This window comes from Dipteris shenzhenensis, chromosome 1 (genome assembly GCF_047967505.1).
Source record: "Dipteris shenzhenensis isolate YYH24624 ecotype China chromosome 1, Dip_SZ_1.0, whole genome shotgun sequence".
NCBI classification, from domain to species: domain Eukaryota; kingdom Viridiplantae; phylum Streptophyta; class Polypodiopsida; order Gleicheniales; family Dipteridaceae; genus Dipteris; species Dipteris shenzhenensis.
In genome coordinates, this window is record NC_141596.1 from 23,423,555 (window position 1) to 23,440,375 (window position 16,821).

At 42.4% G+C, this 16,821-nt stretch overlaps 1 protein-coding gene across 1 annotated transcript; it reads left to right on the forward strand.

Annotated features, from left to right (window-relative positions):
• Positions 1–13,971: 13,971 nt before the first annotated feature.
• Positions 13,972–16,271, forward strand: LOC147905565 (trans-cinnamate 4-monooxygenase C4H2-like). Its single transcript, XM_087373370.1, has 3 exons — positions 13,972–14,845; positions 14,947–15,080; positions 15,177–16,271. Exons 1-3 carry the CDS (start codon positions 14,052–14,054, stop codon positions 15,770–15,772), a joined length of 1,524 nt encoding a protein of 507 aa, XP_087229496.1. The 5' UTR covers positions 13,972–14,051; the 3' UTR covers positions 15,773–16,271.
• Positions 16,272–16,821: the final 550 nt, after the last annotated feature.

Below are 16,821 nucleotides of genomic sequence, written 5' to 3' on the forward strand. Positions count from 1 at the left end.
AGGTAGGTAGGTTTACCAAAGACCAAGATATTTAGGGTAGAGCCGCCCAAAAATCGCTCAAATCAAGATTATAACCCCGATGAATTTGAGCTTATTCTAGGCCTATGGGAGGGCATTGGGATCAATGAAGAAATGTGATAAATAGATTCTACTCTGACGCACATTGCCTCATATGGTTAGAACTAGCAAATAACTTTGTTTCCCACTATAGCCCACCCTAGACTATTTCTTGACTTCATATCCACCACTTTCAAGCACCATGGGTTACAAACTCAATCGTACAGTGGATTATGGGGCATACATACGTAATACATTGAGAGAAGTTTGCCAATTCATGCATATTTGTATCAACTATGACCATCAGTCTACACATCTACATTGCAAAGTAGATTGAGGGTTTGCATAACATCTAATCATTGCATGACTAATCCTATTTCCTCTCTACTCTAAATTCAACTCCAAAGATGTAAATAAGAAATAATGTGATATCCACTGATAGAGGAGCCATCATCAAAGCAAGGCAAAGGGGCTTGAAAATATGGCTTTAAAGCTATGTTGTTGGAAGAGTCAAGAAATCTAAGCACATGTGCAAGGAAATATTCTAATGAAATAATGATGTAGATGACAAATTTAAGAGAATAAATCAAGAGATTGATCTATGAAGAAATGATGATCAACATTATTGAAAAGGTTGAAGAGCTTTGACTTTTCTTAATAGAGGCAAAATGGAGGTCATAATGTCGGTGGTGAGCATGAAGGAGCTGTCGCCATGTCATTGACTCGTGCACCTTGGACACCACCCATGGATGATGGATGGGCAAGATTTTCCATGTTGCAGATGCATTCAATACACCCTTAGATCGCATGCAAGCCTGGTGTCGCCATCCAAATAATCATGAAGGAGTCGACATGCCACTAGTAATTAAATCGCATGCAAGCCGAGTGGTTTCGTCATTTCCATATTCAATTAACCAAAATTCAAGCTGCTAATTATTCACATGCCATTCATCCAAATATAATCATGAAGGAGCCATCGTGGTGGTTGATAATTAACTGCACTCTCCTTAATTGCATGCCGTCAATTTTTGTTGGCAGAAAAAGACATATGGTTTAGCTGCTCCAATTCAAGCTTTAGCCAACACCATGGTATCTCTCACTTGAGCCCAAACCACTATAGTGGCCTTCACACTACTTAAGCCTCCACTATTCCATTTCATTCACCATGTTCGACTCCTTTCATTATTTTGTCTTCATTATTTGTCTAGACCATAATTACTCCTTTGCCATTTTTCACTCCCTTCACTATTACCTCTCGACCTTTCTCTATTGCACTCTTGTTGCAACTTCTATCTGCTCTCACATACACACGGAGCTCCCAAATGTGTCATCCTACTTCTCCATCTCTACACAATCTGCGAGAGTCTCACACAGTCTTTCCTCTCCCTCTGCACAGTGCGAGAGCTTCTCACACAATATTTCATTTCCCAATCTTGATATCGGGACATGCAAGAGCTCCTCACACAATCGTTCCTCCCCTAATCTTGTTTCCTTTATATAAACAAACAATTTTAGGATCTTCCCTTATGAAAACAAGTTTTTTTAAGATTGCAACTAGCACGATGATGTACAAGAGAAGTGGTCTCACAAGTTTCCTTTGTTTTAGGATCACAACTAGCATTGTGGCACTATAGTTGTAGCCAGAGGCTTGCCACAGCCTCCACAGGTTGCAAAGTAGTGACCTATCTATCAATGAGCTAATTTGTGGTTTCAAGTTTGCCACCCCAGGTTTCAAGTTTGCCACCCCAGGCTACACACTAGTGACCTATTAACTTTCAAGGATAATAGAAAATTGCGTCGAGCATATAACATACTCGATACATCTCTAGGTACTTAGGTGAAAAAAGCCATCAAGCTAGGATAAGTAACCACTCCATACGCCCCTTCCAATTCATATCCTTCTCACAATTACAATCAAATCAGACGCGTTATACTTTAGTGGCCCATTATTATAAAGCCATGGATTAATTTGCTTTCAAAATAAGTTCCTAGTTTCTTCATATCATATATGCTTTTTTGTGCACCCAGCCTTGACTTTTTTGCAACGGTAATTCAAAGCTGCGATTCATTAGGTTTGACCTTTTGGTCCTCTTGCGTATATGCACATTTATTTTTGAAACCGCACATAGTATTGATGATGAACAAGAAAGCCACAAAGCAAGCAGAAAAAATGCAGACAAAAATGCAATGAGCTATACTAGAGCTGCAAGCCACTCTCCTTATAGGATGTCATGGCACAGGACTACATTATATTCTGCTTCAGCAGATTATTGCAAAAATATAGAATCGATCAGCATTGTCCCGAGGGGGTGCATGCTGAGCACACATCAGAATCATAGCACTCTAGGAAGCTCTCATCGCATGCTTCACAGCATTGGCACTTGGAGGTCGCGTGTATGAATGGCAAAGATTCTTTTGCTGCGGTATTCAACATCCTGCACAAGGGGACGATCGATTTAGTAGCGCCTGTGCCTGCAAATGATCACATGGATATACGCTCAAGTGAGAAACATGCTTTAGTTAAAACCCACAAGAAAATATGCAAAAGTACGTGATAAAAGAGGGCGTTGGGAGGGATCTGAACTGTGGGCGTGGAGGGAACCGGCAAAGCGTAGAAATTCCACAAAAAAAGGCAAAAATATGAAAAAGAAAATAGTACTTTATGTTGTTACAAGTGGGTGGCATTAATGAGAACATTTGTTTTTTATTCTTTTACGGTTCACCTATCGGATCAAGAGATGTGGACCCAAAATCGAAACAAAGCTCCATTTTGAAACCTTCCTGCATGGTGACCCAAAACAACCATCCACTTTCTTTTATTCTTTGGTGCCATTCTCTCTTCAACAAGAATTCCTCTACTTTCACCACGATGAGCCATTCCATTCACTCTTTGACAAGCATTCCTCATTGCATCACTATTGTTGTGATGCTCTTAAACTTTCAAGACAATAAGCTCCTTTCACCTTTTATTCACTTGTTCTCAGTTTCGTTCATTTTTTTTTATGTCTTACTATTTTGGTGTGTGTTTCTTTGACTTCGCAGGCATTAGAGTGAAGATTTCAGATGGCAACCAAAAACTTTGGTCATGCCACTAGGAAACGGTTTGTCACTCTACCTAGCGAAGATGTGGATGTACAAAGTATCTCTTTGCCACGAAGACCTACCTCACTAATCTTGTGTAGAAGTTTCCAATACTGTGAATGTGGATGGTAGCTGGAAAAGGATAGCAGTGGCGAAAGGAGATTGGGTTCTAATGCAACCCAACAAGCAGAGAAAGCAACAATCAACTAGCACTTTTTTGGCTTCTTGGAAGGGCAGAGTGAAGATTTTAGAGTAAAAAAGGAAGGCACAAGATGCGTTAGAGAGGTTTGGATACAACATGTCTACATGCACTTAGAACTTGTATTACGAGAAATACTGAAAGATTAAAAAATAATGGGATAATCCATAACATCCCTCTTGCTTATATCGCAGCTGTCCTCAATTGCACGACAGAAAGGTAGTCAACAAATCATGGTACTAGCGGAAATACCTTGCGGACATCCAGTTGGCATCTTGAGGCTCCTTCCAAGCTCGAACTTGTTATGTATCACTCTCTACGAGAACTCCTTTTCCCCAAAGTGCTCAACCCATGTATCTCCTTGCAACTTGTTCCCATCAGTACACCTTTTTTTCATTTGTGTGCATTTCAATTGGCCAATGCAAAGCAATCTCATGACTATGTAAATGACACCACATACCAAAATCAAGTAGCTTAACACTTCCTACAAAATAACAATGCCTTAACAATTGCACTCCCCTTTGCTGGTTTGTCTGATCCTTTGCAATGCACTCTTTTGCAGACAACACAAGACTCCTCTCTTTCCTTCAATCCAATAGCCAGGCATTCACTCCCAACTATAAACTTGCTCACATGGCTTTGATACCAAAGTGAAAATGCATGAGGGAAAGAGGGTAATACACAAAGGGAAAGAAGGTTACACCTCCATTATGGGGGAGGGAAAGAAGGTTACACCTCCATTACACTCTTCTACCAAAGAGAGACCAAAGGACCCTTTACGCCTATACTTTCAAGATTGCCACATCAAATTATACACTATACCACTCCATATCCATATGCATACATATATCATCTATACATCAACACTAATTAAGTTGCTAATGGGCATTAAAGATTTCCTTGTTTTACTACTACCTCAAGTATGGTGATTGAAAGAAGGCGGAATCCCATTAAGGCCCTGCCTTTTGGAATGTTATTGTAGGTGTTAATGGACATTAAAGATTTCTTTGCTTTATACTACCTTAACTATGGTGATTGGAACAAGGTGGAATCCCACTAAGGCCCTGTCTTTTGGAATATTATTGTAGATGTAAGTGTTAGCGTGCATTTTATGTAAATGTACCCTTGAATGGCATGTCTAATATGTGAATGAGGTACTTACTTGTTTGTTGGGGTTGTCAAGGTTGCTCCATATATGGTCTAAATGAGAGTTATAAGTTGTTGGTTTTCTAAATTCTAAGTTGAAGCGAAAGTAGTCCATCATTGTTTGCAGATTTTTTGATTGTGGTGGTTTCTGAGAGGTATGTATGCTGAAGTCACCACTACGATTTGCTTTCAACAAGATGATACAATCGCTAAGTCCCCATTTAGAGATAATATAATGTAGAAATACTATGAAAGAGAAAAAATGCAAGTGAAGGTGAATGAATATGGGGAAACGTAGATGAGTGAAAACATAGATGAGCAAAAATTGGAAGGAAAGGGAAAGAGAAAAAATGTAAGTGAAGGTGAATGAATGTGGGGAAACGTAGACAAGTGAAAAGAGAGGAGAGAGAAGAGGTGAAAGAGGGGATGGACCATTCAATATGAATGGTGACGTTTCCATTTTTGCAAGGGAACCTCATTTCAAAGAAAGTTTATGATTAGTCCATCTATGTGCTTAAGGGCACTACCTGAGGAGGGGGAAAAGGATGCCATAAAATGTGTTTAGCAACCACAATTCTTCCCGGAAGAGATAATTTCTTCTCTGTCCACTTCTCAAATGTTCCTTTAGTCCTTTTTATGTACCACTCAAATTTGTCCTTAAAGATACACCCAAACCCATTGGGCATCCTAAATATTTTATTGATTGACCAGCTTCAATCCAAGTAAAATCAAACCTATAGGACCAATCTAGGAGGTCTTCTCACCCTAGCCATAAAGTTGTTGTTTTGGAAGCAATGATCCATTGTAGCCAAAAGACTCATGTTGTCATCCGTAAAGAATTGCGAAGAGAAGGTCATGCCATCCAAAAGAGGGATACCCTTAATAGTTCCCAAACTCATAGCATGATCTTTGGAAAGAACAATGGCATGTATCCCCTAGGACCTGGCTACTACACCTAGAGCTGTTGGTGGCTTGGATTTTAGAATGCATGAAAGACAAATCCAACTCGCTAAAGTTAGGGGGAAACCTACCATGGGGAAAAATAGCATGCTTTTGGATTTGTAGTAGTAGACCACAATGTATTTGTGAACCGTGGCAAGCACTTGGAGATTCCACTCAAAATAAGAGAATTTGAACTGTATCAAGATTTATTCAAATCTGGTAAAGTAATGTTCATGGCTCTGCTATTGGGCAAGACTAAGATCCCTCTATGGGGATGCCTCTTTGGAGAGGCCCTTATGGTTTACTGACTGGGTGCTTAAAGAAGGTTCCCCTCTTGTTCAAAGTCATCCTAGACAAGCAAAAGCACTCTTCATGAAAGGGCTAAGGACATTCAGGGATGTTTGGGATCTAAGCAAACATAGATGGTTATTACTGAGGAATTATGAGTGGTTTGTCAACTGCGTAACACTAAAAAAAGACTAGTTGTCCTCTTGTTTGATAGAATCAAATATAGTTGGCTTACCATCTGTATCATAATGATTTTGAGGGAATATGATGAGCTCTGGTAAGCCACTACAGAAATGCTCTCTAAGGGACTTCAAACCTTTTCCCTCTCAATGGGGTTTTATATTGGCTCATGATCAGTGGAAAGTTTTTGCACCATGTGATGGTGTGGATGTATGGAGGAGAAGATTAGTTCATAGTTTGAAAGTGACTCCTTCCTTCAAGTTCATTTTTTTGTGTGGAGAATTATTGTGCATAAACTGTCAATCAGGACTAAGCTAGGTAAACGAAACTCTAGAATCACTCTTTTATGTTCATTATGCAAGACAAGAAAGAAACCCCATTTCATGTCCTTTGGGATTGCCTAGTTTTCCGTGGGGTTTGGTGGAAAGTCGAAAAATGGCTTGAGGATTTATCCTTTTTTATTCAGTCATCATGAAAAACAACTCTGTTAGGAGATAAAGCCAAAATGAATGACAGGCTCTAGCCTCTATCCAGTATGGTAGTTGGTAAGAACAGTTATCATGTTTCAAATATGGAAATAGTGGAATAGGGTAATCTTTGGAAAGCATTGCAATGCTAACTTATCTTCAGAGGCACTAATTGAGGAAATAGTTAGAATCTTCAAATATTTTGGCATTAGGTACAAAAGTATAGACTGTTGGGGTAAAGGGCAGTGTGCCCACCCACTGTACAGTGCCCATGTATACTCATATATATATATATGAAAGAGGAATAAGCTGGAGTAGCTTTTGCTCCACCACATTTTGGTGTCTCCTTACCCCTTTGTGTGTGCTCTCCTCTCCCACAACTGGTATCAGAGTAGGTCGTGGTGCTCGATCTGCAGGGAGCTTCGCGAGGGCTTGTGGTTTGTGCGGATCGAGCATTGAAGGAGCTTTGGATCGATGTCTCTCATGGAGAAGATGGGGCAGCCATAGCTATGCTGATCTGCTGATCTGAGCTCCGGGAGCTCAAGGAGAAGAGCCTGAGGAGAGAGTTCAATGCAGCCATCGCGGGAGCCCAGGCTGTTGAGGCACCCATGAGCGTGTGTTGCAGGACACTGTTGTAGAGCCGTGAGTAGGAGTGGTTGGAGAAGACATCATTTGGGAGCTTCATTGCCTCGTTGATGGAAGCATTGCTTCGTAGATACTTGCTGGAGATCGTTGACATTGGTGTTTCGTAACTCACGAGTGGATATTGTTGGAGCTGCCCATATGGCGGAGGAGCTGTGGTTGAAGCGTATGCGCTTGGAGCTTTGAGCGATGCACTCTTGAGGCTGAGCCTTCATTGGAGAGCGTTGTTTGGAGAGGGCTGTAGGGAAGCTCTTTGTAGATGCAGCTGCTGCAGATGGCTCGTGAGCCACTGCGAGCTCTTAGATGGAGTAGATAGGAGTCTCTTTCTCTCCATACCCTTCTCCTTCCCGTGAGCAAAGGAAGAGCAGCCCAATGATAGCAACAACATCCACTTTGGAGAAAAAGAGTGAGTTCTTTGTTTTTAGTTTGGAAATCTGACAGTATTTCAGATAGTAAAAGTGAGCAGAATGCCATTTTCGACAGCAAGTATTTGCAAATCCATAAAGATTTAGTGTCGGTGCCCATCAGAGGAGTCGGAGAACGTTGGAAGGGCTACGTTTTCTCTGTTGACAGCTCGGTCATCCGAGTTTACAGTACAGAGTTATTTACTGTCCAAAATAGGGACAATTCGTGATCAGTGTGCAGACAACCATTTTGCAGACTGTATATCTTTTCACCTGTGCAGAATCTGCCACTGCGTTCAATTAGAGAGTTGTAGATCCTTCAAAACACTACAACTTTGCTGTTGGATGCAAGTTGATCCAACTTTTGGATCAAAAGATATTGCTGTTTAAATACAGTGACAGCACAAGTACAGTGCCATTTTTCTTTTTGCAGATGTCACAAGGGTACAACGGATGCATGATATTGTCGCTTACTTGGATGCACAAATGATATAGTGGTACATGCCATTTGGATGCCATTTTGGTTGTCAATTGACACATTTTGGATGCATCATTCCTCACATGCTGTGAGAGGTCTCAAGGTTGAGCCGAAAATACAGCCTTGGTAACATTTGTGAGGTGTCTTGATGCTGAGTTCAGTGACATTGATAGTCACTTTGCGTTGATTTGTTGGGTTTATTTACATCTTTTGGACAACTTTGGTCCTTCAGTTTTATACTGACTTTTCATAGGGGAGACTCTGACAGATTTATGACAGGCATTTGGTACGCTTTTATGCATGAAAGTGGATACATGGTTTGAGCTGGTTTGTGCTTATTGACTTGTAGGATACTTGATGTATGCCCATAGTATTTCTCATGATGTCACTTGGCAGCAAACATTCAAGGAAGCTGCTGTTGCTATTTTTATGACAAAACAGTCATTTTCAGGACTGAATATCTCTTTCCTGGTGCGGAATTGCACTTTGTGCCGAACTGGAAAGTTGTAGTTCACAGAACATACTACAGCCCAAAGTGGCTGTGAGGTATTGTTGTAGGGATTTCTCTTGCACAACAGTGAATTGGGAACTCACAGTAAATTACAGAAAGTGATTGGGATCTCACTTCAGTCCAAGGGCATTATTGGCATTTTGGCAAATCACTTTGGCACATTTGGCAAGTGGTGAATGCTTGATTTTGTTGCCAAAGGATTGCACACTTGAGGTGATGCATTGGTGTTGCAGTAAATGCCATTTCGATGCATTATGGATTTGCATTGGTGGATGCCGCACTGATGTTTATGGATAGTTGAGCTGGGCTCCTATTGCCATTGGTTGAGCAGGCATTGCTCATTTGGTTCAGTGCATTTCTTACTTGGATTGCCAGGCATTGGCAGTTTACTGAGCTGCATATATTCTTGTTTATGCCTCTTTATGGCTGAGTGCTTTTGAGCATTGGATTAGCCAATTTATTTGGAGACCTGATTGGTCTGGACAACACTATATGTTTTGGTCATTTGGGTTGCCTATTGCACTATACTGCTCTTTGGTTGTGACCTATTGTGCCACAGATATGGCATCTACAGCTGGTAGTGCCCTCTTTGATATTGAGAGGTTGGATGGATCAAACTTTCAGTATTGGAAAGAGCAGATTTATGATGTGTTAGTGCAGAAGAGGCAGCATAAGCCCATTCAATGCAAAGGTGTCAAGCCTAATAGCATTAAACAGAGTGATTGGGATGACATGGATGAGCAAGCATGCTCTATCATTCAGTCATCACTCTCAAAGTCAGTCTACTTGCAGGTACAGGATGGTGTACAGGGTGTAGACTACCATGCATATGAGTTTTATACTCGTATATGCCGGATGTATGACCATGATAGTGTTATGTTACAGCATGATGGGCTGAAATGTCCTGATGGGCTGAAATACAACCTTGATATGCACTCCAAAGGTCGATCAATTGGTAGAAACAGGTCATGTTCAAGGGGGAATTCCAGGAGCAAGTCTAGCTCTCGGACTTGTGTTAGATGTTTCTATTGTGGAAAGTATGGCCACATGAAAAAGTATTGCTGGAAATGGCTGAGAAAATACAAGAAGAAGAGCAAGGTTAAGAATGACGGGAAGAAGGAGAAGAAGCATGTTGAGCTTCAAGGCATGGATGCCAGGGTTTCCACTGACAGTAGCAGTGATGAAGGCATTCTTTTGTCTATGTCTGACACCTCCTTCTTGGCCACTGATGTACCCATTCTTGGTGATTGGATGTTAGATCCATGTGCTTCATGTCATATGACCCCTCATAGGTCATGGTTCAGTGCATATCAGGAATGCATTGTGGAGAGTGGTTTGATGGGCATTGATCATTCTATGGATGTCTATGGTTATGGGGATATCCACCTTGTTATGCCTAGTGGCTCTATTCTTGTTCTACAGGGGGTTAGACATATACCAGGACTTGCTACGAGCAAGATCAGTACTGGACAGTTGGTTGAGGCAGGTTATCATGTCTCTTTGGGTGATCATGCATGGAAGATTGCTAGAGGCAATCTGGTTATGGCTAGGGGATCACGGGTTGGATTCTCCTATGCATTGCATGTATCAGGTGTCCAGGATAAGATGCTTATGATTAGTAAGCAGCCATCAGCTAGTTTATGGTATGCCAGACTTGGACATATGTCTACTGCAGGTATGGAAGCCCTTACAACATTGAGATACATTCCTGTTATGGATGTCTCTCAAATTTTATGTCATGATTGTGATGATGGTCAGCAGTCAGAATCCTCCTTTGTGAGGAAGACAGTCAGTGAGAGGTATCTTGAGCCATTGCAGTTAGTTCATAGTGCAGTTTGTGGGCCTATGCCTACCGTTTCACTAGGTGGTGCCTCTTACTTTGTGACATTTATTGATGCTGCTACAAAGTACATATGGGTCTATCCGATTCGGCAGAAGCATGATGTATATGATACATTTCAGCGCTTCTTGGGTAACGCTGAAAATCAGTCAGGAAAGAAGCTATTGAGTTTGATGACTGATGGTGATGCAGAGTTACCTCTTCTAGATTTCAGCATCTATGTGATACACTTGGTATCAGGAGGGTGTTGACCACTCCTCATCTTTCTACTCACGATGCCTTGGCAGAAGGCATAAATCAGATTCTATTGGACAGGATGGGTAGCATGCAACGGTATGCAGGTCTTACCGAATGCTATTGGGCTGAGGCTGCATACTTGCTTAACAGGTTACCCAGGAGATCTCTGAATGGTAGAGTGCCATTTGACTTCTTGACAGGCAAGGCACCATGTTATGAGCATTTACGTGTGTTTGGCTGCGAGGCTTATGCTCATGGTTCCCGATCGAGGAGGTGTATCTTCCTTGGATATAGTGAGTCCAGTAAGGACTACAGGTTATGGGATTCTTCAACTAGAGAATTGATACGCAGCCATATTGTCTATTTCAGAGAGGATGCTATGTTTAGACAGCCCAGGACTATGGATAGCAGGAGAGTGGTATTCCAGGAGGGTGTAAGTGCACTGATACCTCTGAATTCTTTGCAGGGGCAGCCCATATCCCTTGGAGTGGGAGGTTTTTCCCACGGTGAGCAGGTTATAAAGTTGGGACAGACACGATTACTTCCTGATTTTGGTCAGAGACGATCAGATGTCTCGAGTATTCCACAGGTTTATACTCCTATGGAGATTGTTGATGCATCTTCTATGGACAGTTACAGTTTACTCCCAGGATGCGGAGTGCCTCTTGCAGATGAGGATGAGGCTATGCATGGTGAGGAGGATACCTTGGCTAATGATGCCCGGTATGATCCATTGGCCGGTTATGCCAGGACAGATGCAGTTTCTGCAGTTATTGACTCGGGTCATATTGCACATGGGCAGAAATCATTGATGTGTTTGCTTCGTAAGTGCCTCCATGGCCAGAAGCAATCCCCTCGAGCTTGGCTTCATAGGTTTGATACTGTTATGAGAGCTCAGGATGTGATGCGCAGTGAGACAGGTTATGGTCTCAGTATTCAGGAGGTTGCTATCCTTCTGAGGTTACTTGCCATATGGTTCCTTATGGACAGGGATGCTTTGCAGTGGGAGCTGCATGGTCTTGATGATGTTTGTCAAATACTTGGTTGTTTCAGTATGGAGAGGGGGAAGTTACTGAGTACTCCATTGCCTATGTTGGCTCCATACTTGAAACACAGCAAGTTTGACGATCATAGATCAGTTGAGCAGCAAGTTATGGTTGATATGGCAGCCATAGTACTTCATGCATCCATGACTGTGTTGAGACTTGGTTCTCACATGTTTGCCATTGGGGCTACACTTCCGATTCTTGCTTCCGTTGCAGTGGGAGTTGGCAGCATGATTATGGCAGATTTTGGCAGTAGGGAAGCGGTTGTGGACATCAGATCCTTATGCTTCCAGGAGCAGCATGCAGGAGGTGATGCAGGTTGGGTAGACCAGTAGAGGTCTGTTGTAGGGCACGTGCTTATGGTCACAGGTGGTACAGAGACATTTTCTTTGCACAGTGACAGTTCGGGTGCTATGGACTTAGCACAGGAGCACGTGATGGTGAGAGTTCACTCTCCCAATGAGATCTGGCATGAGATCTTGGTTGACAGGCATCTACAACTTGTCATTTTCTATCCTGCAAACCTGATGTCTGCTAGCAGCTTATCCTCTATGCACTTTGCACATTATAAAGTGCCGATGGGCATAGGATGACGGTCTGGTCATCTTGTTTTTCAGCCTATGGCTGATTGTATTATATGTGTACTATACTCCCTTAAAGGCACACTGCCTTTAAGTGGGAGGTTGTTGGGGTAAAGGGCAGTGTGCCCACCCACTGTACAGTGCCCATGTATACTCATATATATATATGAAAGAGGAATAAGCTGGAGTAGCTTTTGCTCCACCACATTTTGGTGTCTCCTTACCCCTTTGTGTGTGCTCTCCTCTCCCACATAGACAGGTCTCTTTAGTCATGTGCTAAGTGCCATTGCTTGTGTTCTTGGAAGGTTGATCCTGATGCATTTATAATTTTTAGTATTACAATTTTGTCTTTTGACTACCCAAAAAAAAAGAGAGACCCTCATCTAAATAATTTCATATGCTTTTAATAAAGGTGGTGTCATACGAGCTAAACGACAAAACAATGCACTACCTCTCACGTAAGGCCAAAAACTTAATCCACACAAAGTGACAAAGTCGTTTAGGATCCTCACAAAGAGGCAAAAAACCTAAACCTTAAAATCATTAGAATGGCCAAAACTACCACTAATCCTAACACTAAACACCCATTAACATGGTCAAGTTGACCAAATGAACTACATGCTAAACTAAGCCAAATTAACATTCTCTACTCAGCACCATCCCTTAGGAGCCTTGCAAAGACAAAAACAAGGCATCACATGATGTGCTCGTTGGACAGCGCTGCCTTTTTAACTTTTATGCCAATATGATGTTAAAATCCCCCAATCTGAGATCTTGACTAAGCTAATTACTGGTTGGAAATAGTCTTTTAAAGGTGTTCATTGGGAAGGACGTTCTATGTTGCAAGGTGATGCCTGCCTTTGCAAGTCATGATGGCCTTCAGAGGAATGTTTAAGCCTCTTGTGGTGGTAGGTAGAAAATTTCTTCATTTTATATATATACATATACAATAGATACATACGTACATATGTACATACGTACATACATACATATATATATGTATATAAGGGGGGGGGGAGAGAGAGAGAGAGAGAGAGAGTTAATGGAAGGGATGAGCATCCAAAATTGATTTGTAGGTTTGAAAAGTGATTGGGAGGACACTTTTTTGAAAAGGTGTTAATAGAGTGTTGCCTCATACGCTAACAAACTAGGGCAATTGCTACTTCTACTCTTCTTTAAATTAAAGGCCATAGTGGTTTTGCCACCTTGTTTCTCCCACAAAACAAGGACCTCTCAAGACCATTGACCTTAAGAGCTCAATACACGAATGTCGTAAGATGTGAAGACCTTGGGACTTATAATACTAGACATATGAAGACTAATTCAATTGGTTGAGAAGTTGCCACTAAGTTTGTTAGGAAGTCTTTTTTTCTTAATTTAGAGGGCATTCCCGTGTGAAGTGAGAACTTGTTGCATGGACATAAACACATTTCGTTTGGTAGAGCTTTGGCAAGGTCGATTGGGTGAGAGATTTGCGCTCCTATTTACACGCTTATTCTCATGGATTTCTCTGATGTCAGTGGCCCGTGGGAGGTCCTGGAAATATGGCATTTTCTACGAATACTGGCAATTTTAGATCACCGAAACATGCAAACCGTGTTTTTGGGAACGCACTTGAAATTTATCTGTTGTTGCGATAGAAACAAAAGTTTGTTAGGAAGTTCATATTTTAAAGTGGGAGTCTAGAGGGTTGAGTGAGTCCAATTCCTTTTGAGGGCATGTGCCATCGATGAGAAGAAATGAACAAGTCAAAAGCCGATGTAGGGCGGATGACCCTTCAACGATAATAATGGAAATAGAGTCCAAAACTCTCACGGTTGTAAGTGCCATAAATATAAATACCCCATAGATTCTTTCCCTCACTCACCACCCTCTCTTCGTCCCTTGGTAAGTACTTACCACTTTTATCAAGCACCTTGCATTCGATACACACCATCTCTGCTGCCCCCTCCATGGATTTCCTCCCCGCCCTCTCCCTCGAATCTTCCCTCCTCTCCCTCCTCGCCATCCTTGCCCTTTCCCTCCTCGCCTCCAAACTCTCTTCCCGTAAGCTTAAGCTCCCCCCCGGCCCCCTTTCCCTCCCCATCTTTGGCAATTGGCTCCAGGTCGGCGACGACCTCAACCACCGTAACCTCGCTGAACTCTCCCAGAAGTATGGTGACCTCTTCCTCCTCCGCATGGGCCAGCGCAACCTCGTCGTTGTCTCCTCTCCTGAACTCGCCAAGGAGGTCCTCCACACCCAGGGCGTCGAGTTCGGATCTCGCACCCGGAATGTCGTCTTTGATATCTTCACCGGCAAGGGGCAGGACATGGTCTTTACCGTTTATGGTGATCACTGGAGGCGCATGAGGAGAATCATGACCGTCCCCTTCTTCACCAACAAGGTGGTGCAACAATATAGAGTTGGCTGGGAAGCAGAGATCGACAAAGTCATCGAGGATGTGAAAGCCAACAAGGACTCGGCTTCCACGGGAATCGTCCTTCGGCACAGGCTGCAATTGCTCATGTACAACAACATGTACCGGATGCTCTTTGACAGGAGATTCGAGAGCGTAAACGACCCTCTTTTCCTCAAGCTCAGGGCTCTCAACAACGAGCGCAGTCGTCTGGCACAGAGTTTCGAGTACAACTATGGTGACTTTATCCCGGTCCTCAGGCCATTTCTGAAGAATTACCTTAAGCGTTGTCAAGAAGTCAAGGACAAACGATTGCAACTCTTCAAGGACGCCTTCCTAGACGAGCACAAGTAAGAAACATATCGTGTTTGACTGCATACTTGCACCGCTTCTTAATACTAAAGAAGCTATCGTCTGTCCAAAGAGCTAACCTGATTTGGGTCTGTCACAGAAAGCTGCTCAACCACAAGAGGAGCAAGAATAATGAAGAAAAGTGCGCTATCGACCACATCCTGGAAGCAGAGGCAAAAGGAGAGATCAACGAAGATAACGTCCTATACATCATCGAAAACATCAACGTGGCTGGTATTTGCTTCCCTCTAAGCCAAATTGATTTTTGTCTGAAGAATGATTCGTTCTGGATGGAACATGTGCTGATCCTGTGGTTTTGGTATTCTACAGCCATCGAGACCACGCTCTGGTCTATCGAGTGGGGTATCGCGGAGCTAGTCAACAATCCTGACGTACAACAGAAACTGAGGCAAGAGCTGGACACAGTCCTTGGTCGTGGAGTGCTAGTGACAGAACCAGAGACCACCAAGTTGCCTTATCTACAGGCTGTTGTCAAGGAAACAATGCGTTACCACATGGCCATTCCATTGTTGGTGCCTCACATGAACCTTAACCAGGCTAAGCTTGCTGGGTATGATATTCCTGCAGAGAGCAAGATTTTGGTGAATGCCTGGTGGCTTGCTAACAACCCCAAGCTGTGGAAGGATCCGGATGTGTTCAGGCCAGAGAGGTTTTTGGACGAGGATAAGAATATTGAGGCTAATGGTAACGATTTCAGGTTTGTGCCTTTTGGAGTGGGGAGGAGGAGCTGCCCAGGCATAATTCTGGCCATGCCAATTCTCTCTCTCGTGCTGGGCAGGATGGTGCAGACATTCGAGCTGTTGCCACCTCCTGGAAAAGACAAAGTGGATGTTGCAGAGAAGGGTGGGCAATTCAGTCTCCATATCAAGAACCATTCCCTAATTGTGATGAAGCCTCTCGAGTGAGTACTTAACTGCGAGCCTTAAATAACATGTGGGTTTTTGCTAAATTATTACAAAGCTCTGGTGAAGATGAAATCTGGGCACCACTCCGGTACTGACTAGTGCCTGATTGTAATAATGGATAAAAAAGGTTCCCTCCAAGGTGCCCCGTGCCTCTGAGTGCCCAATGTATCCTTTCCTACTTAAATTTGCATTTTGTCCTCTCGATATAGTACTTATGTCTGATGGGGAAGATCCCAAACTGGCCCAGGGCCTTTGAACCAACAAAAAACGACATTAATGCCGTCAAGTTTCTTCTCTGAGTGTATAATGTATTGAAAATTAGATAGTTGTGGGGGTTACATACAATGCAAGATAGTAATGTTAATAATGTCACTTATTTGTGATGTTAAGGTTTGGTGTTTTGTTGAGTACGGTGATCTACAGACATTTGCAAAATAGTGCATCTATGTGTCCGGACTCCTGAAAGAAAAACAAACATAGGGGCGAGGCTGATTAGAGAAACGGAGAAAACTCGTGAAACTTCTGCAGTAGGCAATTTTTGCCGATATACAAAAAGTAGGAAACCTGATTTCCAGTTGTAAAAATTCTGCCCAAGGCAGCAGATTTTTAAAAAAGTTCTGACGGCAGTGCCTTTAAATGTGGAGAGTACACACCTCTTGTCTTTCCATTTTGCAACCTAAGGTATCTCGCAGCATTCCTTTGCCTTTATTATTACTGTTTCCTTTAAAAAAGAGTCATTGCCAAAATGTTCAATATTTTAGATAATACGTGAAACTTTCTATAGTATATACCCAGCATATACATCTATGCATTTATATTGCTCGTGAAACTTTTTATAGTATATACCCAGCATATACATCTATGCATTTATATTGCTTGCATTACTTGATCCGTACAGCTTCGCATTGCCCATGCAATAAGGTTGCCAAAAATCAACATTTTTTTGGTGATGCCTAAACTCAAGACCACCTTGACATGCAAGAATTTCCATTGGTCCCTATCATAGGCAATCTTTGACATCAAGTTTGCTATAACTGCATCGACACCAA

Coding starts and splice junctions, on each gene's coding strand:
- LOC147905565 (XM_087373370.1), top strand. CDS start 14,052: ATGGATTTCCTCCCCGCCCTCTCCCTCGAATCTTCCCTCCTCTCCCTC. Junction 14,846..14,946: donor GCCTTCCTAGACGAGCACAA/GTAAGAAACATA, acceptor GGTCTGTCACAG/AAAGCTGCTCAACCACAAGA. Junction 15,081..15,176: donor CGAAAACATCAACGTGGCTG/GTATTTGCTTCC, acceptor GGTATTCTACAG/CCATCGAGACCACGCTCTGG.